Here is a 22,942-nt window from a genome sequence, read left to right as displayed (position 1 = left end):
GCAGCGAGGTCCTTAGGACGTAGGTGGGTTGCCTTTAAGGGCTAACGAGCCCCACCTGCCCGGGAGTGGCCCTGACCGGGAATCGAACCCGGGTCTCCGCGGTGATAGCGCAGCGCCTTTACCACTAGACCACCAGGGGCTAGCAGTAATGGTGCCACTTCCTGGCAAATATCCCAATATAGCACTACCTCAGTTTATAGTCAGATCATATTGAGAAGGCGACCTTCATACTTTGCCTGGATTAAAAACTAAATTAAATCACTTTCTAAAACAAAAAAATACATACACGTGAGATTCTTCTGAAAGTGGGAGTACTTTGCTAACTCCATCTTTTGCTCAACAAATGGACTTTTCTAGTCAGTGCCTGGAGTATAACTTGTGGAGTGTTGTAAAGTGTTCATTGAAAATGCAAATTATTTTGAGCAAAGGAAGGCAGTCCGTTAGCAGAAGACTGTATGCCCAAATGATCTAGCTTCATGCTGGTAGTTCAGGGGCACATATAACTTGCTTAAGAGTTACTGTCTGACAAATTACAGGGCCTAGTCAAGGCACTGGAACTCTTCAGTATATTAAAACATTCTGCCTTCTCTAACAATAACCAGCATCAGGTGCTTTAGCTGCAAGAAGCAAGGCCTGGGCAGCTGTGTGATTCTCCATGTATAAAAAAAAAGGCAAATCTGATTATAAGAAAAAAAAATCAAATAATGCCTCTGAAATAACAAACCCAGTAGCTCTTTGTTGTTTAATATTTGCAATTGTCTTCTGTTTTTCCTATGATCCTGAATTTGGTCTGCATTGATTTCTTATTTAATGTCTGATTTGCAGTTGTTTCTAGGCTGTATTTTCAGGAAGACTATTGTTGTCATGTAATTGCAAGATATAGAACTACTAAACTGCTTTTGTTTTGATACAATATGCAATGCAGCACTTTCCACAAATCAGTAAATTATTCTGTCAATCTTTGTTCAGGCATTTGGGGTGGTATCAAATCAAACAAGATTCTGGCCTAGTGAGACAATGGATTCTTCCCTCAAATAATCATAGAATCATAGAATCAGATGGGTTGCAAAGGACCTTTGAGATTGTCAAGTCTAACCCTTGATCCACTACCACCACAGTTACTAGACCATGGCACCAAGTGCCACATCCAATCTCTTCTTAAATACCTCCAGGGACAGAGAATCCACCATCTCTCTGGGCAGCCCATTCCAATGCCTGATTACCCTCTCTGTAAAGAATTTCTTCCTAACATCCAACCTAAACCTTCCCTGGCAGAGCTTGAGACCATGCCCTCTTGTCTTACTGATAGCTGCCTGGGAAAAGAGACCAACCCCCACCTGGCTACAACCTCCTCTCAGGTAGTTGTAGAGAGTGATGAGGTCTCCCCTGAGCCTCCTCTTCTCCAGGCTAATGTCATCCTGACTCAGATGAAAAGGCTCTAGATTGCTGATTATAAGACAAAAATATCAGGATTTAATTTTTAGAGCTGTTTTAGCAGCATTTGGTATTTCACTCTGTCCTTTGTCATATATGTAATGATAGCCGTGCAATACTTTCAGAATATTTGTTGGGTTTTGTGGTTTTTTTTCCCTACTGGCACATTCAGGTTCAGAAAGTTACTATAGCATCCTCATTCAGGTGGAAGGGTGTCCACAAAGCCACATCAAAATGAGAACTTGTGTTGTTTCCTCCATACCAGAGCCTGCCTTCCCTCATTTCATCTGAGATGCTTCTCTTGTTCTTCACCACGACCAGCAGGTGTTGTCTCATCCCAGACGGTAGGATAGCAGGCCCAGTGAAAGAAAATGAATTTAGTTTCCAAAGTGAGTGTGCTCATTATGATTCTCTTTGAATTTCACTGCTGCCCTGTTTCTCAGCTTCACCATCAAATCCAACTTATGCCCATACAGATATACTTGAAATGAGGTATGCCTTTGGAAAGAGGGTTATATCTAAATTTGAGAACTACTGCTTTAAGAAAGTGTTTTTGAATTTTTTTTTCCCCATTAGTTTGCTTCTGAAACAAACAGCCATTACCAAAAGATTCCTTGTCATGAGACAAATTTCTAAAATAGAGGTAATGGATTATAGAAATGAAAGATTTCAAAAGCTTCTGATGAATGTGGGTATGACTACACATCACAAGATGACACATGTGATCGTGGTAAAATTTATCATCAATCTGCTCTGTTTTTTCTGTTTATTAGAACTGTATACCTTGTTTTTCCAAAAGTGTGGGGTTGGAATTTTTTTGGGTTTTTCTTTGTTTGCCTGTGTTTTAATAAGATAGTAATGAGCTGGAATAACTGCCCAATATCTGACCTGGAAAGCCCAGACGAGAAATAAAAAGTCAAGAAATTAAGTCCTTGGAGAAAAGTTCTAATCCTTTTGTGTCACCAAGTGAAATGAATGCACACATACTCACACAAAGGCAAAATAATTACTTTTAATTGAGCACTAGTTCAATTAACTGGACTCTAACACTGGTTGAGCAACACAAAAAGTTGTAAGTTCAGCTTGTTTTCTTTATAAATATTCAGATAAGTGGTAGGTTTTGTGATTACTTTCATGGTGATGAAAACTCTGTAATTTGAAGTAAAGGTGAAAATTTTTCCAGAGGTGTGAAAGATTATCATCACTTTTTTTTTGGATGAGAAAAGAGAGACTAAGTTGCGTATTTGTGGTTATACGGGAAGGCTTCAGTGGTATTACCTGGCAATGATGTGGTGTCCTTCTCTGGAGCTGTGTTCCCATGATACCCATACATCCCATGACCAATATAAAAATCTGCTTTTCTGAGTTAAAGGTCAGAGCTGTGCTGACATCTTAGTCTCAAAACACTTCATGTCACAGGACTGAACTATCGATGCATTTTTCAGTAAAGACTTCTAGAACTCTCATTGTTGCACGCTTAGAGTAGAGCACATAAAAATGAAAGCACTGAAAAGATTTGTGTCCTCTCCTACAAACTTGTCAGGGCAAAGTAAATTGATACATGGGAGAGTATGAAGACTTTATTTGAGACAGTTCTTCCTCTGTGAGGAGGTGCTGGAGACCTTGCTGGCCCTTAAATCACAGAGAAGTTAATCTGAATCATCAGGATGCTCAAAAGGGTCATAGTTGGGTGGAATGTTTTGATCTTGGTACTTTTTGAGTTGAGTATATATATCTGTCTTTTGCAGGTTTGGTTTAAAAGAAAAGAAAAAAAAGAGTGGTGAGAAAGGAAGAGTCGTTCCTTAGGTAGTTTCACTGGGAAACAAAAATTTTTTTTTTAATTTTTTTTAGATTTGAAAGACTTTTTTTCCTTTAAAATGTATTAGGCTTTTAACACATGTTAAAAAGAATAGTAGAATCAAAAGAGTGATTCAGATAAGCTAGAAATTAAGTTTGACTTCTTGTTGTATTTACACTTCATATACCTGTAAACAGGTTTGTGTTTTTTCTGCTTTCTGACAAATTGAAGACACTTTTTGTTGAACCTAGCAACAAAAACAGGAGTGTGGAAAGGCCCACAGTAAAACTACTTGGAAGATGTAGACAGGATAATTTCTGTGGAGTATTGAAAAGGAGGAATGAGAACTTGAAATGATGTTAAGAGCATAGAATACATAGTTGAAGTATATATCTGTCTCTGTTTGTCATGGGAATACCTCAAGGAAATGATGTAATAATAAGAAAATATAGGTGATGATCCTATATTGATATTTGCTCTTGAGACAGATCTGGTTCCTTGTTTATGTAGGTTCCTGTGCTAGCAGCAGGTACTCTGGCTCTTCTGAACCAGGGATTTGCCTTTTATTTAAAATGCTGTGAAAGAGGCAGATGCTCAGCTGGTGTAAAACCTGGACATTTAATTCAGAGCAGTGTGGATGACAGATGTTCTGAAAATGGGTCCTAAGGTCAGTAACTATCAACAGAAAGAGTACCCGTTCAAAGTAAATATTAAAGATAAGTTAGCATTGCAGGCACAGTAATATTTAACACAAAGTGTGGACTTTTGTTTTTTTTTTTTTTTTTTTTTTTTTTTTAGTAGAGCATAAACCTTACCCATGCATCCAGACCTACTGTATATTCAGGTATGTAGTTGTTATTGAAACTGGTATTCAGTGAAAGGTTTTCATAGCAACAAGACAGTGTATGTTGAAATATTTATGGCTTGTGTTGTGTGGTTAATTTATCTGATTATTTCATAGCTTAAGTTGTTGCACGTGGAAAATATAGGTTTAGAATTCATATAGCATATACCAGAAGTGAGTGTGAGTCATTTGTGTGCTATGGGGATAACAGTATCTACTAAACTATCATGAGAGTCAGGGTTAGTAATATCATTTCAATATAATATTACTCCCAGTCTAAACAAGAATAAATATTCTGCTGTTAAAAGAAGCAGAAATTCTTTAAGTGCTTGTAAGCTTTATTGTTTTTTACAAGCATAAGTGAAGGACTAACTTTTGTTACTCTTCCATGCTACTTTAGATATACCACAACTGTAGCTCACAGCTGTAATTTGTAAATTTCAAAGTAATATTGAATTAATGGTGGAACAGTACAATTGTAAATCAGTGTTATGCTTTGCAGTGCCTTATAAAACTAGTTTTACACCCTTTATGTAACACATCCTAAATAATAATTTTGTGTTTTTTAGGATGATTTGGATTTATTGGACCTTTAATTTCATTTTCTTACTTGCTTCTGTTTACAGTGGTAAGTGAATATATAATTTCTGAGATTGACCCACGGAGTAACACAACTTTTGTAGGTGGAGAGATGGTAACTGCAGTCTGGTCCCGAGAGAGCTGTTTTGATTCTGATGGGTTGTGCTTAGTTAAGTTTGGGTAACTTGCTTCCTGTTATCTGACATGGACCTTTCTAATGGGGCTTTACTGATTCTGTCCTGCCACCCCCGCTGCAGCAATGTGTGCTGGCTGCTGTAGGCTCAGTCTGGCAGTGCTGGGTGAGCTGTTGCTATCTGCCTCTTCCTGCCTGCAGAGGAGCCTCAAACCTTTCCCCAGATGCTGCCTTCAGGTAGGAGGCAGGACTGATGGGCAGCCTGACTGTGAGACACCAGCTGAGCTTCAGAACTAATATCCTTTTTAATTTTTTTAAATAAGCAAACCCCACAAACCTTCAGTCTTACTCACACATTGCCTTTGTGTGAAATTACTCATGTAAAAAATATCTGTATAACACCTATGTACCATTGTGCTTTGAAAGACTACTGCAATAGAGGTGAATAACTCCCAAACCAGTTGTGTTATTGTAAATGGTTTTTAAAATTCTCTTAGCACACTGGAAAATTGATAATTGCGCATTTTTTCCAGCCTGTGTTAATGATTTACTTTGATCAGTTAGCAAAAGTTAAACTACAAAAGTTGCGTTGCATTTCTCTGAAATTCCTTTTGCTGATAAATTATAACTGAGGCCTAACACAAGTTTAAGTTCAGTAATGTATTACCTTTTATTTCTCAGACAACAATTAGATAAGAGCTTTTTAGCAATATCTGTTTGATAAATGTAGTATTATTTAAGAAAATATCTTTCCTGGCTTTAAATCTCAGCAAAACTAAAATCTTGGAAAATATCTGAGGGCTAGAAAACACTTTTATTAAGTTAAGGTGTTCAGAACTGGCATAGTTTTACATAGTTGGTACTTTACTGGCATGGTGCATAGTTTTACAGCATAAATAAAATTTTTGTGTGTTACACTAGAATAAGGTAAATAAGATCCAAAATATCTGATATAGCAGATAGAATTCACTTGGCGTATTCTAAGAGTAGAAAATATTTTTCTGTTAATGACAAAGCTGGGCAAAGAAACTCTACTGAGAACAATAATTACTAATTTTTAGAGAAATATCTTGAAAGTACATATATCAGAAAAATATGGATATTTATAAAGTGCAAATTTTTATTAATAAGAATTTAAACTTTGAAAAATACTAGCATATCTAGCACATATGTCTAGTAGATATCCAGTAGATATCCAGTAGATAAAATGTTTTCAGTTGGGTTTTCCTCCCAGTTTGTAAAATTAAATTATTTTCTCTTTCAACCGAGAAAAAGCACTTTTGTAGATACAGGAATAAAAATTGGCCTATTTGCTGGTTTGCTACTTCTTTTGAAGGGCAAATTCAAGAAGAGAGTGGTCTCCTGTGCAAAGACAGCTCTCTTGTGTGTTTTAAAATGGAGATCTTACAAATGCCTTCCTTTGGAAAGGTGGGAGCAGGTTGCTGCTTAGGCACCTTTGTTGCATGGCTCTGCAGTGTCAGTGGTTGTCATTAGAGAGTTCAGTATGTCATTGAGAGTTCAGTATTCCTGCAGATGCATGGTCATAGTTGAGCTCATTTTTATTCTGGACCATTCTGAGATGCTACTGCTGAAACAGTATTTTCTTCATTGTAAAGCAAGTTGGGGGGTTCAAGGTGAAATGTGAGGAAGCAGAAGGTGTAAGAAATGCTCTGAGTCATTGAGGCTGTGTGCAGTGTCATCGCCTGGGACTCGGGCCTCAGAGCATCCCTAGACAAAACAGGACTGTCTTTACATAAAAATTCGTAAATCTTTTTGCTCTCTGCACTTCCTCCTGGTAGTTTTCCTTCTAATGGTGGTCTCTCTTAGAAGAGGCTTCTACTGCTCCTGAGATCTGCCATGAGATGGTACCTTCCCTATCTGCCATGCAGATATGCCTTGTGGCCTATCCTGCTGCTTGGGTTTCTGCCTTGGTGCAAGCTGCCCTGCTCCAGCATTGGGTGTGAGGCAGGGAACAGGGGGGAGACACCCCAGATAGTTTTGTTTCTGCTGGAGAGAAAAGATGAGACTCTCAGAGGAACTGTGCTACTCATGCCCCTTACCCACTTTTCCTGCCAAAAGACTGTCTTAAAAGCAAGGTCCATGACAAAGAGGAGCACTGGCTTCACCCTCTCCTGCTGAACTGTGTGCTCCCGTCTTTAATAATTGACATATTTTGTTATTCTGCATCAGAATGTGTGATTCAGATCTATGAAAATACATACTTCCAAGGAGGAGACCTCACTACGTTTTTTACACCGAGTGCCAATTACTGCCAAGTAGTGTGTACTTACCATCCTACCTGTCTGTTCTTCACCTATTTGCCAGCAACATGGACTAAAGATCCCGCAAAAAGGTAGGATGTTCATGTACATGTCTATTTTGCTGGCCTCCTGTGCTAATTTAGAAACTTGGTAACATTTTGACAGAACACAGGCACGCAGGTTGCCATGGAACACCCTGTCATGTATCTCTAAAACTCAGACTAATTGCTTGAATTCAGAAGGTTGAATTTGACAATGCCCAGTTTTTCGCACTGACATACCGACCCTTTCAAGGAAACAGAAGTGACTCTGCACTCCTTCCTTTGTGCCACATATTTATTGTTCAGAGACAATGTGAGTAATTTCACATCTCCAGTGGTCCCCTCTACTGTTCCCCACCCTCTATATTTAGCGTATTTTTCTCACAATTAAGAACTTTGTTAACCTGAGAGAATGAGATTGTCCTTCCTCTCTATGCCTAGTGCATTTCTGTCCTCCAGAAAGCATATGTGTCTCTACCCTATTTTTCTTCCAATTATACATGTCAACATTTAAATGTTGAGGGATATTAAAAAGCCTGCATTTCACCTGAGAAACAATGATGCAAGTCTGTGTTGTACTGCAAAAGCCGTGAATTGCTGCATTTTAAAACACAGGTTTTCCTGCTATTTAAAAGACAGTGATACAGAAATGCTGCCGAAAGTGGATATGGAAGGAGCTATCTCTGGACATTCCTTAAAACAGTGTAACATCCAAATTACTGGTAAGATATGGTTATTCACATGCATGTATTTTATGCTGTGTATTGGGTGGCAATTGTTAAAAAAATTACCATTTTGTAAAGAGTAATAGAATCAGGGAAGTAGCCAAGCAGTGATTTGTATGTTCTTTGCCAGATTGCTTTCAAACACAAGTGACAAAAACCCACTGGTTTTAGCCTTCAGGCCCAATTATCCACCACTGAGGCTCCCCAGAGGAGGTGACAGGGAAATCATGCTTCTGCCGTCACTGTTTCATTTGCTAGAAACAGATGGGAATGCAGGCTTTAGCTGCTGACTCCAGTTCTAAAGATTATTTCACTACTACAATTCCACTCCTGAAAGCTGCTCATATGGCACGTGTGTCCCTGTTTTGTAACTCTGAGGTGCAGATGCCCAGTAAAACAGACGTGCATTGTCACAATGTGATGTTAGTACCTTCGTGATTCTGTGTAATATATTATTAGCAGCTGCATCTTTTAGCGTATGTGTGTGTGCTCTACATGAAGTCTTGATTTCAGCATGCCATACCAGGCTCATTTAAAGCCTGTTAAATGTGTTGTTTTAGATATGCTTTAAACTTGCACTGTAATAATGATGTCATCAAAAGGAGATCAACTTTAAGTATAACATGGTACTTTAGAAAAAGAGAATAAGGAAGACTATTCACTTCCTGTCTTGGAGGACAAATAGTGTCTTATGCATGTCAGGTTAGTTCTTTAGTTTTGTTGGTATAGCACCTCAATGTGGCAGGACTAAATGGGTTTTTATGTGAGTTCTCCATTGCAGCTATTATAAAGTAAGTTGTGCTAGCTTTAGCTTGTCACTTGCCTTTCAGACCAGTCAGGTCTTTTAAAAGCCCTTTCCTGCCAATATCCTGTCATGTTTACATTTCTGAGTAGCTTTGATGCAGAAGAAGAGATTTCAGTGGGATGTTATTCTTTATGCTATTTAGACTAATTAATATCACTGTAGTTATTCTAGAATCAGACTAATGTAATTAAAATGAAAATCTTTCCATAGATATTTAAAAATGGCTCCAATCTTTGGCTGACTCATGTTCTTTGAAGAGAACCCAATGACCTGCATTTCAAACTCCCCAAAGTCCCAGTTCTCCCTCTTTGAAGTGTAAATTAAATATTCTGAATCAAATGGAAGGTGTCTGTTGTTTATGAGGAGAGAATTTGCCATTTAAACTGCTCTGTGAATTTGGAACTGGGAAAGTATGTTTTAGTATTAATCTCGAGTTCTTACTTTGCTGAATATCATTATGCTCTCGGTCAGCCACAGTGGTTAGAGCCCCTCTGTCATGTAGGCAGAGGCACTGTCAAAATCTGACAGTTTGCCATGTGATACTACACTAAACCTGTTTCTGATTTAGTACTAGAAGTGTGTATGAAGTGTGATGTAACTGAAGTGAGTGTGGGATGTATAATGTGGATTGTGAGGGCTGTCATACAAACTATCTTTTGGGCAATTTGGGGTATGGGATGGGGTAAAGAATAGAAGTACATTTTCAGAACTTGGTCTCTCTTTCCTCACAGCTTGCAGCCCAGATGTCCATGTAGGACTGGATATGGAAGGGAATATTTATGATATTGCTACGGCTGACAGCTATCAAGAGTGTCAAAAAAGATGTACCAATGACAAGCATTGCCATTTTTTTACATATGCCTCTGAAACATTTCACGATGCAAAGTTTTGGTAAATACAGGTTGGATCCATTTCCTTGGATAGCACTGTGCTTTAGTAGAGTAAATCTATGTAAATCTTTAGTAGAACAGTCTATGTTGCAAGAGTTACTCAAGGATATTCGATTTATTCCTCCTTGCAATGTTTATTCACACTTATAGGTAGGAAAATATCTGTAGTCAGTTAGCTTTCATTTATTTGTTGGTGAGAAAAACAAACTTGATTATTATAGCACTGAAAAAAATTAAAATCCTCTGGAGATACTTAAATGCAAATTATATTGGTATGTGTGCAACATTATTGCTCTGTTAAATCCTGCTGTGCTTATTGTTCTGAAAACAGCATCATCAGAGCAGCCACAGAAATTATTTAACTTTTATCAAGCCTATTTTTGAGCTTTTAATCTTCTCAAATTTGCAAGTTAAACATTGTTTAGCTAGCTCAGTTCATCATTTGAAGCCTGTTCTGGAAGTTGGACCATGCACCATGATAGGAATTGTGGTTTAGTCCAAGGAAGAAGGCCTATTTTCTTACCACTTTCTTTATTCTTTGTCATTCAGTAAAAAATGCTTCTTGAAACATACCAGTGTAGGAACTCCAACCAACATAAAGGTGCTTGATGAGGTTGTGTCTGGATTCTCTTTAAAGCCATGCCAGCTTTCTGAATTAGGTAACTATTTAAAATCTATGATTCTGTTTAGTTTTAAGGGTTATGGATGATGAAATGCAGTCTGTCACTGACATGTATAAACATTTCATTATGTAGAATAATTCTGATATAATCCTATTCTTACAAATGTCGTTTGTAAGACACAAAGGAGGTTCATCTCTCTTTAATTTTTCCACGTTATCATTCTTCTTACAGAAACAGTTGTGTGCTTTAAAGATCCAAAGAATTCTTTCCTAAGATTAGCTTGATGAAATTGTATGCTGTTTTTGTATCATGGATATCCAAGTCAAAAATCAGAAAGGAATATAAAGCTTTCTAAATTCTGTTTCTGTACTCTGTATGCACTTGAAAGTTTTTAATGAAGACCTTCAGCTTTCTAATACAGCTTGTTAATATGAAGAGATATATTCTGCATTTTGTGGGTGATTTGTGTGAAAACACAAAGTCTGTACTTGTTCCTGCAATCGTTACTCAGGCAAAAGTCTCAAGAGTCTTAAATCAAACAGTGTATATTATACCTTCTTTAGCTTACAGATAATCTAGTTTTCCCATATAAATCACATTTTGTAGAGACTATATCAACATATTTTTGTTCTATATCAATACATTTTCGTCAGACTCTGCTAATTCTACTGTAGGAATAATCTTTGGAAACTACTGAAAAAATCAGTTTTGTTCAGATCTTAACAATTAAGACAGTTCATGAAAAATTAATTGTAAAGAATAAAAGAAGGAAGAAAAAGTTTTGTAAAGAGAAGAAAACAATGTAGCTATTCCCTCCCTAGGTATATGGGATAGAATAGAGGCAATATTTTTTATGTTTGCCAAACTCTTGCTTTAAGATGTAGCAGAAAGACATGCATTCATGATTAGAAGAAAAATCACAGTACTCAGGAGGGTCCTGCTCACAAACTTTGAGAAGAATCAGGGGACTGCAGTATACATGCAAACAATAGGATTTTAGTAAAAAAAAAATAAATCAAAAGCTATTTGAGATTTCATCAAAGACATTTATGGTTTATGACAGTGATTACATGGTTGTAATGACCCATTACAAGTAATCTGTATTTCTGAAAGAATGTGTATTGTGTCAGGCTGAGATGGAGTTCGTTTTCCCATAGCAACCCTCACAGTGCTGTGCTTTGCACTGGTAGCTAGAAAGGTGTTGATAACACACCAGTGTTTTGGCTACTGCTGGGCAAGGCTGGCACAGCATCAACACTGTCTCTCAACATTCCCCCCCCCCCACCAAGGGGCTGGGGGTAGGCGAGATTATGGGAGAGGACACAACCAGGCCAGCTGACCCAAATTAGCCAAACAGATATTTCATACCATATGATGTGAGCTCAGATATAAAAGCTAAGAAAGGGAGGAGGAAGGGAGGGACATCTGTTATTTACAATGTTTGCCTTTCTGAGCAACTGCTATGTGTGCTGAAGCCCTGCTTCCTGGGAAGTGGCTGAACATCTGTTTACTGGTGGGAAGAAGAGAATAAAATTACTGGGGTTTTTTCCTCTTTGCTTGTGCACGCTCAAACTTTTCCTTCTGCTTTAGTAAACCACCTTGTCTAAACCTAGGAGTAATTTTCCATCTTATTTTCTCTCCCCTGCTCACCTGGGAAGGGGAAGTGATAGAGCAAGTTGGTGGGCACCTGGTGTCCAGCCAAGGTCAACACACCACAGTTCTTTTTGGCACCCAGTGTGGCTTTTCTCTATTATTTTAGTTTTAATCCTTCCGATTCTCCCCCACCCCCATCTTACTGGTGTGGGAGTAACTGAGTAGCTGTGTGGGGCTTGATTGCTCTGTGGGGTTAAACTATGACAGCATGTGAAATTCAATCTTGTTCCTACATATCTTTCCTTACTCTCTGTGTCTTTTGGGTGAGGCAAGAGCAGAAAGAGAGAAGAAATAAACTGTGTGGTCATAGAAGCCTAGACAGTGCTATTGGATCAAGAGGTCATCTAAGGAGGTCAACTGTCCTAATCTTAAGACAGATCAACTATACCTGTCGAGAGAGAGATTTGTCAAATGTAGTCATAAAAACTCAGCACCATCTTCTGCCTTATTGTTTTGTAAACATCTGAAATGGGTTTATTTAAATATTTGTTCTAGCTTTTTTCTGACTTTATTTAGTTTATTCCTTCCTATGTGGCCTTTCATTTTGTGCCTTTGCCTTTGTGACTTTGTCCTTATGCACACATACTGTTATATTTCTGTATTTCTGCCCTTTGCAAGGTACCTTCCTTGAGGTCATTTCATATCGAACAAATGATCACTGAACGTGATCCTTTAGATCATGGGTTAGCTTTCCAAAACTTTAAATATAATTTTCTTCAGAAACTATTCATTCTCTTGACTTATTTTCTAGACTGCTGATTTTACTTCCTTCCTGTTCTTATTCTGTAATTACTGCCCAGTATTGTTGACCCTTCATACTTATGTTTTTGAAAACCTAATGAAGCTAACAGGAGTCACATTAAGCTCTACCTCTCCCTTTTTTTTTTTTTTAATTTTCTGGTAAGATGTTCCAGTATGTATATCTATAACAAACCCAGTAGAGTTGACTTGGTTGCTGCACTTTCTCAACAGCTGAAGTTCTCTGCTGCCACCAAGTCCTGTCTTTTGGATAATTTCACTATTTTTACCATCTTTACAGCTTAATAGGTTCAAGAAGCATCCTCTGTTCTGGTGCTTCCTTTTTTTCTCTTTTTATTCTTGCATTAGGATTCTAACTAGGACTTGCAAGTATATCCTTGCAGAAGGCAACTTGTTCATTTCTTTCTAAACATGCTAGTACTTCCTGTAACTTCTATATCCATAGTCTGGTTGTGTGAATTATCCTGCCAAGCTTCTGTTGTGCTATTTTGGTCATGTCAGAGGGCAGAATACATAGAAGTCCTGCTTATTCTGCCTACTTGTCAAATAGTAAAAGCTAAAGTACTAAAAGGATTATCCCATTATTTTTCCTCTAGTTTTCCCATGATCCTGTTAGATATAGTTATTTAAAATTAATTTAAAGCTTTCCCTATTAGATTAGCAAATCTGTATTGTAACATGTCATTTCTCTTTTCCTCTATATGAACCTTATCCCTGTTCTGTGGTGCTCTCCATGAGTTTACATATTCAAAAATGTTCTCAAGAAACACTTTTGGGTTAAAATGTTGTGTTATCTTTCCAGCTTATCAATCATGGAAGGAAAGTGGGAATAAAGATAGAAATGAATAATTGGTAAATCTCAATATTCTGATGACATAACAAAGTCTTTGGATCTTTTATATTTTGTTCTTGTTTTATACAGATTGTCAGATGGACATTTTTGATGATCAAGAGTTTTCAGGAACTAATATTACAAGTTTTTTCACTCCTGATTTTTCTGTCTGCCAAACTATTTGCACGTATTTTCCAAAGTGCTTGTTCTTTACATTCTTTACCAGGAAATGGGAAATAGAATCCCAAAGGTGAATATGACAATCAAATATAATTATCTATATAGATTTTTAAAAGTTATTTTTTAAAAAGAAAGGTTTTTTTTAAAAGACTGATTTCTGAAAATTGAGGAATTTTATGTTAAAAAATTTATTTTCAGTAAAGCTTGGTGGTTGTTTTTTTTTTTTTCATAAATTTATTAATTTCCTGTGGGCATTTCATTGGTTTTCCAATGCAATAAGGGCTTTTGTATTGAGGTTGCATATCTGGTCTTAATCTCAAAAGGTCATCAAAAATACAGTGAGCCTCCCAACTGCTTTAATGACTTAAAGCTGAATTTTATGACATTGTCAAGAGAGCCATATGGTTTCCAGGCAGGATAAACTTATTTACCTGAAAAGATTTTTCAGTGAAGTTTAGAAATATTTCTATTTGTCTTCCTTCTTTTGTACACAAGACGAATAAAGTTTCAAAGGAGTTCCAGTGAGAAGCAAAGCTGAGATGGCATGCATCACCTAAACTCACCTCTTCTACAAGTGTATAAATACTGTACAACCTTCAGTAGCAGAGTTATATGCCATTTCACAGTACTACAAAACCTACCTCAATTAAGAGTGAACTAGGGAACTTAGTGAATGCATTTTCATATGAAATACTTTCACAGATTGAGACTTGTGAGAAAAAGACATGTTTGAGAAAGAAACTTCTCTTACCAGTATCTAAACAATTATTTTTAGGATGTGATAACAGATTTAGTTATTGTAAAAAATATTTCATTTTAGAAATCTTTGCCTTCTGAAGACATCAACAAGTGGGATACCAGAGGCACTTATATCACGAGAAAATGCTGTATCAGGCTTTGGTCTCCTAAACTGCAGAAGATCTTTTCCTGGTAAACTATAAATTACAATAAAAATACTAATTTTGAATTAAATTATTAATGTTCTGATGCTTGGACTGCACTCATTCTTACAGCCTGCAATTCTCGCACTTACACGCATATGGATTTTTTGGGAGATGAACTTAATGTCACTTATACTAAAGGACACAGAGCCTGTCAGCAGGTTTGCACAGACGTGATCCGCTGCCAATTTTTTACGTACTTCCCCCTCCAAGATTCATGCAATGAGGAAAGGTGAGATAAAATTTTTTAAATGTTCAAAGATTGCTGACATAGTCATTCTGCAGATGTGGTGCGGGGGTAATGGAAGTGTTCTTCATTAAAAAAGTACAAACTAAATCTTTGCATCAATTCATTGACAGAAAGTGTGAGTGTCACCTAAGAATGTCCTCAAATGGATCTCCAGTGAAAATAGTGCATGGGCCAGGAAGAATCTCTGGATACTCACTAAGATTATGTAAAAAAAAAGCCAGTACTGGTAAGTAAAGCTTCTTTCATGCAATAAAGCCAGTGCTTCACTGATTTCAGTACAGGGGGCCAAACAACTTTTGTTTTTTAAAGTGGTTTCACTGAATTGGTTGCACTGTCCCAATGGGTCACCTTGAGAAGTAAAAGTATTCTGAAAAAGTGAAGTCAGACAGGTCTGTACATTGTAAACACCAGCAGTAGCACTGTGAATTTGGTTTAAATAGTCTTCATGATTGTAAATCATAAAGGGATTAGAATGTATCACCTTCTTCTCAATAGATGGTCATTATTCAGTTATCAGCAGTAGTCTCATCTTCATTTTTCCTTGATGAGTGCAAGTTATCTCCAAGATCAGTTTTGAATTATTTCTGTAGTGTGTATGCAGCATTCTGCAAGAAATATTAGGATCGTTGGAGGGACAGACTCTTCCCCTGGGGAATGGCCATGGCAGGTCAGCTTGCATGTGAAGTTGTCTCGTCAGAGACATCTCTGCGGGGGCTCTATCATCAGCAACCGGTGGATTCTCACAGCTGCTCACTGTGTCACAAGGTGAGACTTAAATGTAAACGTACAGATAAACCCAAAGATTTAACCTAGCATGTGAGATAATTCGAGATCTACCTTTCAGGATAATAACAAGGATGATTAGAATAAAGCAAATGGTTTTAATGTAACCAAAAGGTGAACTTTTCAGGTAGACTATTCATCTTCTTAAAGTAGCTGGAACTCCATACTTTGTCACTTTGTAACATAGTATTGTACTGTTGATACTAAATTATTTTAATGAATCCAGAAGGTGAAATTGTAAAGCAGACAAGAGATATTTACAGAACCTTACATGCTCTAATGAGAGATGAGTTTTTCTTACTGTAATACCATATAATCTATCAAGAAAAGTCTGTGGCTGGGTTATTGCATTTCATAAATTTCAAATAAGTTATCTCAGAGATTTTTTTGTACCGCTAATCTGATAGTTTTAGCAGCAGGGTTCTCAGCAATGCAACCTTTTTGACCAGGACAGACCATAAATCTCTGAGTCCAGTTAGGCTGCCTGAGCATTACGTGAAACATCAAGAACACAATTGTCTTGATTTCTTTTAACAGTTTTTAATCCCCCAAATTTTATAAACCAGCAAATTAGTGCCCTATTTTTAATGGAGATTTTCAGATTTAAAGCAGTCTGTACCTAAGACTTCGATAATTTGCGTAAACTGATGCATGTAGTCTGTATTGTTAATCAAATTACTATCAGATCTGGCTCATGAAATTGTTTACATTGTGAAGGGCTGATTTTATTGCCATGTAGTTGATCCATTTCCCATGTTAGATTGTCAGCACCTGTAAAATAGGTTATCCTGCCATTTACAAAATGAAATGGAAGTCTTCAATGCAGTCTGATGGGAGAAAAAGTACAGGTAACAGATAAAAGCCTTCAAAGAAGAGAATGTTGACCCAGCATCATGATCCAAAACAAGGCATTTTTACTGACGCAGTGTAGTGTGTTTCCCATTATTGTTTTCTCATGGAATAGTACTACCATTATTTTACCTCCAATGGCAAATTTTAAAAAGTGGTTAAACTTTTAAAGAACCCTATATAAATATATCCTTTGCCTACTAACCAATGTAGAAGTTACCATTATTAAAAAGGCAAAAGGAGAATATATACTTGCAAAATAATAATAAAAATAGACTTTTTTAATTGGAATTTTTAAAGCCCAATTAATATTTATGAATTCATATATAAAATCTTTAAAAATTTTGGAGTTTATTTAAGACACTTTTTGTATCTTCTTCATTGTTTTTACCAAAACTTCTAGATTGCCTTAATGGTAGGTAAAATGTCACAATGAGATATCCCTTAAACTTACTCAAAATAAAGTTAGAATAATAAAGATTAGCTGAAACCTGTCATATATGTCTATGGTATTATACTTTCTAATCTATATTTACATGGCTAGTGTCATTTTCCCAACTAATAAATGTCAGAATAGGCTACTTGAATTTCTTTTACCAACCCTATTTTCATTACTAGAAAAATTGTGTTGGAAAGAATTGAAAGAATCACATGAACTACTTCAGGGATTGCATTAGACTTTTTAGCCACAGGCTGACTGTTTGTCTTTTTCCCTCAGTCTTGCGAATCCCAACATTTGGCGTGTTTATGCTGGTATTTTAAAACAATCGGAAATAAATGAGGATACACCTTTCTTCAAAGTGGAAGAGATTATTGTTCACCCTCAGTATAAATATGCACAGACTGGATATGACATTGCCTTAATGAAACTTGCTAAGCCTATGAATTTTACTGGTATGTAGTGTATTGCAGAGGAATTCTGAAAATGTTCAGGATGTCACAGGGCTGGCATTGCCATGGCAGTGCATGACACCTGGGCTGGCTTCCTTTAATATGCAGTTAGAGGGGTTTGAGGAGGATCTCATTCTGTTGGCTTTGGAAAGAAAATGGGTGGCTTATTTTTATGTGTTGGGAATGATATATAGTGTAAGGGACAAAGCATAACATGGAGTCTGTCATAAGGGGTCATATTTGACCTTATTTGCCTTGTTGTTGTAGTTATCTCTGCTGGTCAAACTAATACTTTTAATTGTATTTTAGATCTTCAACTACCTATTTGCCTGCCATCAAAAGAAGACACTAACATATTTTATACTGACTGTTGGGTAATTGGATGGGGTTACAGAAAAGAAAAAGGTACAGAAAAGTATTTTTAAACAGCAAGTTCTTGTATTTGTAAAATTCATGTGTTGGAAAAAAACCCAAACAACTCCCCTTTTATAAAAAAATAAAATTCTGCTCTGTTCGTAGGTACCATTCTTGCTTCTAGCCATTCTGTGATACAATTCTTAATTAGAAACCAGCACTGTAATATAATTCTTAATTAAAATCTATTTCTATTAAGACATCACAAAACATAAATGAGATGTAAGAAATTATCATTAAATAACTCCATGCTCTGACGCAAGAATTAATTTTATGAATTGTTCGATTCAATAATATGAAATATGTGAGAATTCAACCTTAAATATATCCTGTCCAGCTCTCAAATACTTTTTCTTATATTCTAGCTTATTCTTCTGGTAAAATCCAGTATATATCTGGAATGCACACTCCTTTTCATGATCCTAGCTGAAAAAGGACAGCAAACTTATCATTGAACTGTTCTGAGTTACAGTCTGCACATAGTCCATGCTTTTTTAAAATGTGATTGTATTCATATGACTTCAAAAATCAGAGACTGAAGCGTGTTGCTTTTATTATTCTTAAGATTAATTATAAACAATGCCAATTACTTGTGTTTTGATGGTGGATGAGACTTGTACTCCTCTGATTTTATGTGAAGGTAGGCCAAAAAACCTTCTAATTATCAAAGTATGGTTTTATATCTATCTGCTTATTTATATTTTTATATGTGTCATCTTTATATGTTTATATGGGTATATACCTATTTAAAGAGTTTCTTTTCCTTTATACAGCTGCATATTTGGAGGTTAGAGTTCAATATGAAATCTAAAAAATTTAGGCAGATTTTGTATAGACAAATTTCTTCTGTTAATTTCTAAGAAAAAGCTTCTCTCAAATAATCTTATTTATTCTATGTGCAAGTTTCTCCATCCTGTAAAGTACTAGGATGTAGAGGAGCATAGATTTGGCAACTGGGAGATTTTAAAGTTATTGCAACACTTTACCAGGAAAAAGTAGTTACTAAAAGCAATACTAATGGCAATGCTCCAAGGGCCAGTGTCCTGAGAGCCATGCATATATGAGGATTCATTGCAAATCACAAGGAAGTTTTGAAGCTTGTCCAGTCATAAGAAAGAAAATGACATTATAAAAACATTCAAATTAGAAGACAATTCACATTGCTTGTAACACAAAGAAGGAACAATTGGTGTCATCTCTCAACACTCTAGAAGCAGTGATCTCCCGCTTCATAAAATCAGTGTATGGGGAAGTTTAATTTTAACTTTTCTCTGCTCATATTGCCTTTTACATAGGTCGAGTACAAGATATTCTCCAGAAGGCTCCCATTCCCCTCATGTCAACAGAGGAATGCCAGGCAAGGTACCGGAAGCGCAGAATAGGTGACAAAGTCATCTGTGCTGGCTACGATGAAGGTGGAAGGGATGCTTGTAAGGTAATGAAAAACAGTAGTATATAGCTATATATTCCAATTATTTTTTCAAATATATGATTGAATACTGTAGTTTTTTTATTTGCTATTTGAAAGGCATGGTTATCAATAGAGCTGTTGATTAACTTGTCACTTTTCCTTGTCGAATGCACTGAAAATCAAGGTATGTGGAAAATATTTCTTGTGCCGCATTGAAATCTTTAGGGATAGATTCCATGGATAGGAAACTCTGAGTGTGGATATATAGATAACTCAACCATTTACAGGATAAAACAGTATTCCTTCAGACTATCAGAAATCCAAAGAGAGCAAGTATAGCATCTCAAAGCATTTCTCAAATAAAAGCAGATTTCCTATGTAGTGTTTTATTTCCTGACATGAAATACAGTACATGAAAGCTTATTTTAAAATATCCACCATGTACAAACCAGAGGGGAGGGTACTAGCAATGCTATTAAAATGCATGGTCAATAGAAGGCTAAAAACAACCTGTGCAAACTGCTCTGCTTGGTTTTGGAATTGGAAATGTCACACCAGTGTGAGTTCAGTGAACCAAATTCTTTTCTCAAGTGTAAACTCATGCCCTTCCATCAGTTTAAATATTCTGAGTTAATTTATGCAAGAAGAAAATAGTCTGATTATTAAGATTAAATTCTCTACCAAATACAGTTTTCACTGTAAACATTTAACAGTTAATATTTTTATGTTAAAATGTTACTATGATTGATATTGAGTAATTAGGAATAAAAATTTCCTCTATGCCAATTAGGCTTTCTTTATCTGATACAGTGTACCAGAAGATGGAGATGCTGCTTTATAAAAATAACACGCTATTGTCGTAACAACTTAAAATGGCTACACTGAAGAACCTTATGTTCAGAAAGATGGGTTAGGAATAGGAAAAGAAAACAGAAAAGTGTTTTATCCTGATGGGGAAAGTTGCTCAAACAAGATAAACCATGCAGAGAACTGAGATTTACATACTGAAAAAAAAAAGCCATTAAAGAAAACATTTCCGAATTTACAGTTTTCCTTACTTGGACACATAGTCTTCATTGGGTTTTAAATCACTGCATGCAGATAAGTAAGGAAAAGAAAAAAGCCAGTAGTTTTGAACCTTCATGGTAAGTTGAAATTATTTTTAATGACTAGAAAGTATTTAGAAATCAATTTACAAAAAAGTCAGAAAAGCTGCTACATGCATTAAGTGAAAGCGATTTAAATCTAGGCAGTTATGCTGGTGTTAACACTCAATGATGCTGATTTTATTCAAGGCTTTCTTTGAGATAGAAATACTGATGAGGGCTCTTCCTTGCATGCTCTCTCTTTTTCTCCTGTGACACAGGGAGATTCGGGAGGGCCGCTGGCATGCAGGCATGAGGAGGTGTGGTATCTGGTGGGCATCACCAGCTGGGGCGAAGGATGTGCTCGCCCCAGGCAGCCAGGAGTCTACACCAAAGTTGCTGAGTATTCAGACTGGATTCTAGAAAAAACTACATAGCATGAGCATTACTGACTCACTCCTAGTGATGTTGTGGTATAACAACCCTAAGAGCAACGTGATGAAGCATATTAGTGTTTTTTAAATGGTATTTCTCGTTAGCCTGGAGTGTAAAAGTCTTGATTTAAAAAGCAGAAAAGCACCAATGAATGAATTTTCCTATTACTAAATAATAAACAGTAATAAAAATAAACTCTGTGGTCACTTATTTGGCAGAAAAAAAATATGGCTGAACCAAGGATTTCTTCTGTCCTTACTAGCTTAAAAGAGGAGTGGATGAGTTTGTAGGACATATATGGACCTGGGAGCTGGGAACTACTAACTTAAGAGGTTTGGACATAGCAGTGGAGACTTCCCTCTCTTGTCTGAATGTGGCTAAAATGGGCAAACCACGTACAAACTTACTAAGGGGCTGAGGGAAGGGAATATGAGACAGAGAGATACCTATACATTTACGTAAGCCTTGTTTCCTTAGGGAATTACCCAAAAAAGTAGCAGTACTAACCAAGAAAAAAAATCCAGAGGTCTTGGCAAGCTCTTCAGTAGTGGTTTTGTAAGTATGGTAATAGTACTGTGTGTGAGTCAGCACAGTCGGGCAGAAGGAACAACCACAGATCCATGGCTGAAACGCAGAGAGTAAACTTATTCCCATTTCCACGCTAACCAGAGGATCCCCAAAGCAGAACCTGGGCAGACGTACCCAGGTGGCCGCAGATGTCATTCAAGCTGATTCATGCTAAAAGATCCATCCTGCTGTTCCCAGTGGTCTACCAAGAGTTCCTACACGAGTGGTTTGCCATCGCGCTGTGATCTTTGCTGTACTTCAATCTGCTCTGGACCAAGGCAAGGAACTCAAGCACGTTCCTCGGGGTCCCTCCAAGTCTACCAAACACCTCTGTTATCTATACACAGATGTTCTCAAGGCCCTCAGAAGGCAAACAAGAGTAGGCATAATATATGTTTTTCTACATTACTACTTTCCAGAATTTTTACATTCCTAGCTAAAAGGTCACTTGTGTATATTTACAATCCTCCTTAACAGTCTTCTTCTTTTAACCCATTCCTCTCAATACTCTGTCTTTCACTTACATTATTCTAGTTTCTGTGGAAAGTTTTGTGATTAGAATGATAATGTGGGTCTCCTTCTTTTGAGGCAGAATATCCAGAAAATCAGTAAAAGAATCCCTCTACTTTAGAGACATCATTAGCACAATATATTTTTATTTTCCAAATCCCTAGCTCTCCTTGATTAAAGAAACAACTTCATAATTTTCTCATATCTCCTTTCCATTCCTTTTATCATTTCTTGCTACTCCATGTCAGGTAGCTCATGTTTCATGGCTAAAATAAACACTAGTGTGAGAGACAGCAGTCAAATCTATTACTTTCTCATAGTAGGAGGCAGCATTTCACACTGCATCAGAAAGGGGAGCAGAGAACATAGCATTGTATTTGCAAAACTTTATGAGCTTGTTTCCTAATCATCGGCATTACCTTAATTGCTGAAAATATGTTCCAGACACCACACTGAGAGGTAAACAGCAGGAGTGTCTTTGCAAGTAAATGAGGTAATGAAAATTAGAAATTAAACATAATACTTATGGGGAAAACAGTTAAGCTGCTGAAAATTATTTTTTATGTTTAATTTTTTTATGCTTTATTTGTAAATAATACTGAGGAAAAAAAAATGTAATTTCACAACTACAGGCTTACACTCTGTGCTTGAGCATCCAAAGAGGCCCTAAAGTCAGAGTGCTTCTCAGTGTGTGCAGTGCTAAGCTGACTGCAGTCAACAAACCTGAAATCCCAAAGCTGTACTCAGAGGCTGAGGAGTTGATTTAGTTTGTTTATTTTTAAAGAATTAGAATTCAAAGAAGGGATGAAAACAGTCCAGACTTAAGAGGAGGGGAGAGGGAATGATGCTGCTGCAGGCACATCTGAGGAAGGAAAGGTGCTGCCTTCCCTCTGACCCACAGTGGGCTCCTGGTGACAGAGGCTTGCGTTGCTGGGGTTGCACAATTCTCAAGGTCTCATGCTTTGGGTGTCCCTGTGCAGGATGTAGATGTTCAGAGTGCCAACAGGCAAAGTCTGGTATGTGTTGAGGGAATTGGATCAAGGGTGAGAGGGAAGGCATATCACTGAGCTGGGGTTTTTGTCAACGTTGCAGAAGCAGAACAGGAGATAAAGGTGGGGGCTGATGTCCTTTTCATGCTCTGTTTATTCCACAGATGGTTTAAAATATCAGCAAACCTCAGACACACTGTCAAAAACCTAGAGACTGAGAAAGAGTAAGAAAAAACAGAAAACAGGGGGGAAAAAAAGAA

General features: G+C 36.9%; 1 protein-coding gene across 7 annotated transcripts; it reads left to right on the top strand.

Annotated features, from left to right (window-relative positions):
- Window positions 1–147: 147 nt before the first annotated feature.
- LOC126651729 (coagulation factor XI-like) lies at window positions 148–22,260 on the top strand. 7 transcript variants are annotated; one of them, XM_050337929.1, is made up of 16 exons: window positions 148–1,823; window positions 4,031–4,076; window positions 4,646–4,701; window positions 6,979–7,141; window positions 7,706–7,812; window positions 9,352–9,511; window positions 10,060–10,169; window positions 13,468–13,627; window positions 14,378–14,487; window positions 14,571–14,730; window positions 14,859–14,974; window positions 15,339–15,513; window positions 17,099–17,274; window positions 17,581–17,676; window positions 18,981–19,120; window positions 20,463–22,256. In XM_050337929.1, the coding sequence occupies exons 1-16, from the start codon at window positions 1,727–1,729 to the stop codon at window positions 20,616–20,618; spliced, it is 2,028 nt and encodes a 675-aa protein (XP_050193886.1). In that variant the 5' UTR covers window positions 148–1,726; the 3' UTR covers window positions 20,619–22,256. The 7 variants fall into 7 exon arrangements, 5 of the variants coding, with proteins under 5 accessions (XP_050193886.1, XP_050193885.1, XP_050193887.1 ...); XM_050337928.1 differs by having other exon boundaries at window positions 4,646–4,704; window positions 20,463–22,255; XM_050337930.1 differs by lacking the exons at window positions 9,352–9,511; window positions 10,060–10,169 and having other exon boundaries at window positions 4,646–4,704; window positions 20,463–22,257.
- The last annotated feature ends 682 nt before the right edge of the window (window positions 22,261–22,942 follow it).

Source organism: Myiozetetes cayanensis, unplaced genomic scaffold (assembly GCF_022539395.1).
Source record: "Myiozetetes cayanensis isolate MyiCay16 unplaced genomic scaffold, myiCay2020 scf7, whole genome shotgun sequence".
Classification (NCBI taxonomy): domain Eukaryota; kingdom Metazoa; phylum Chordata; class Aves; order Passeriformes; family Tyrannidae; genus Myiozetetes; species Myiozetetes cayanensis.
The sequence above is the reverse complement of the archived record's forward strand: the minus strand, read 5'-3'. Positions and strand labels throughout refer to the sequence as shown.

Coding starts and splice junctions, on each gene's coding strand:
- LOC126651729 (XM_050337928.1), top strand. CDS start 1,727: ATGCTTCTCTTGTTCTTCACCACGACCAGCAGGTGTTGTCTCATCCCA. Junction 9,512..10,059: donor TTTCACGATGCAAAGTTTTG/GTAAATACAGGT, acceptor TTTGTCATTCAG/TAAAAAATGCTTCTTGAAAC. Junction 10,170..13,467: donor ATGCCAGCTTTCTGAATTAG/GTAACTATTTAA, acceptor TGTTTTATACAG/ATTGTCAGATGGACATTTTT.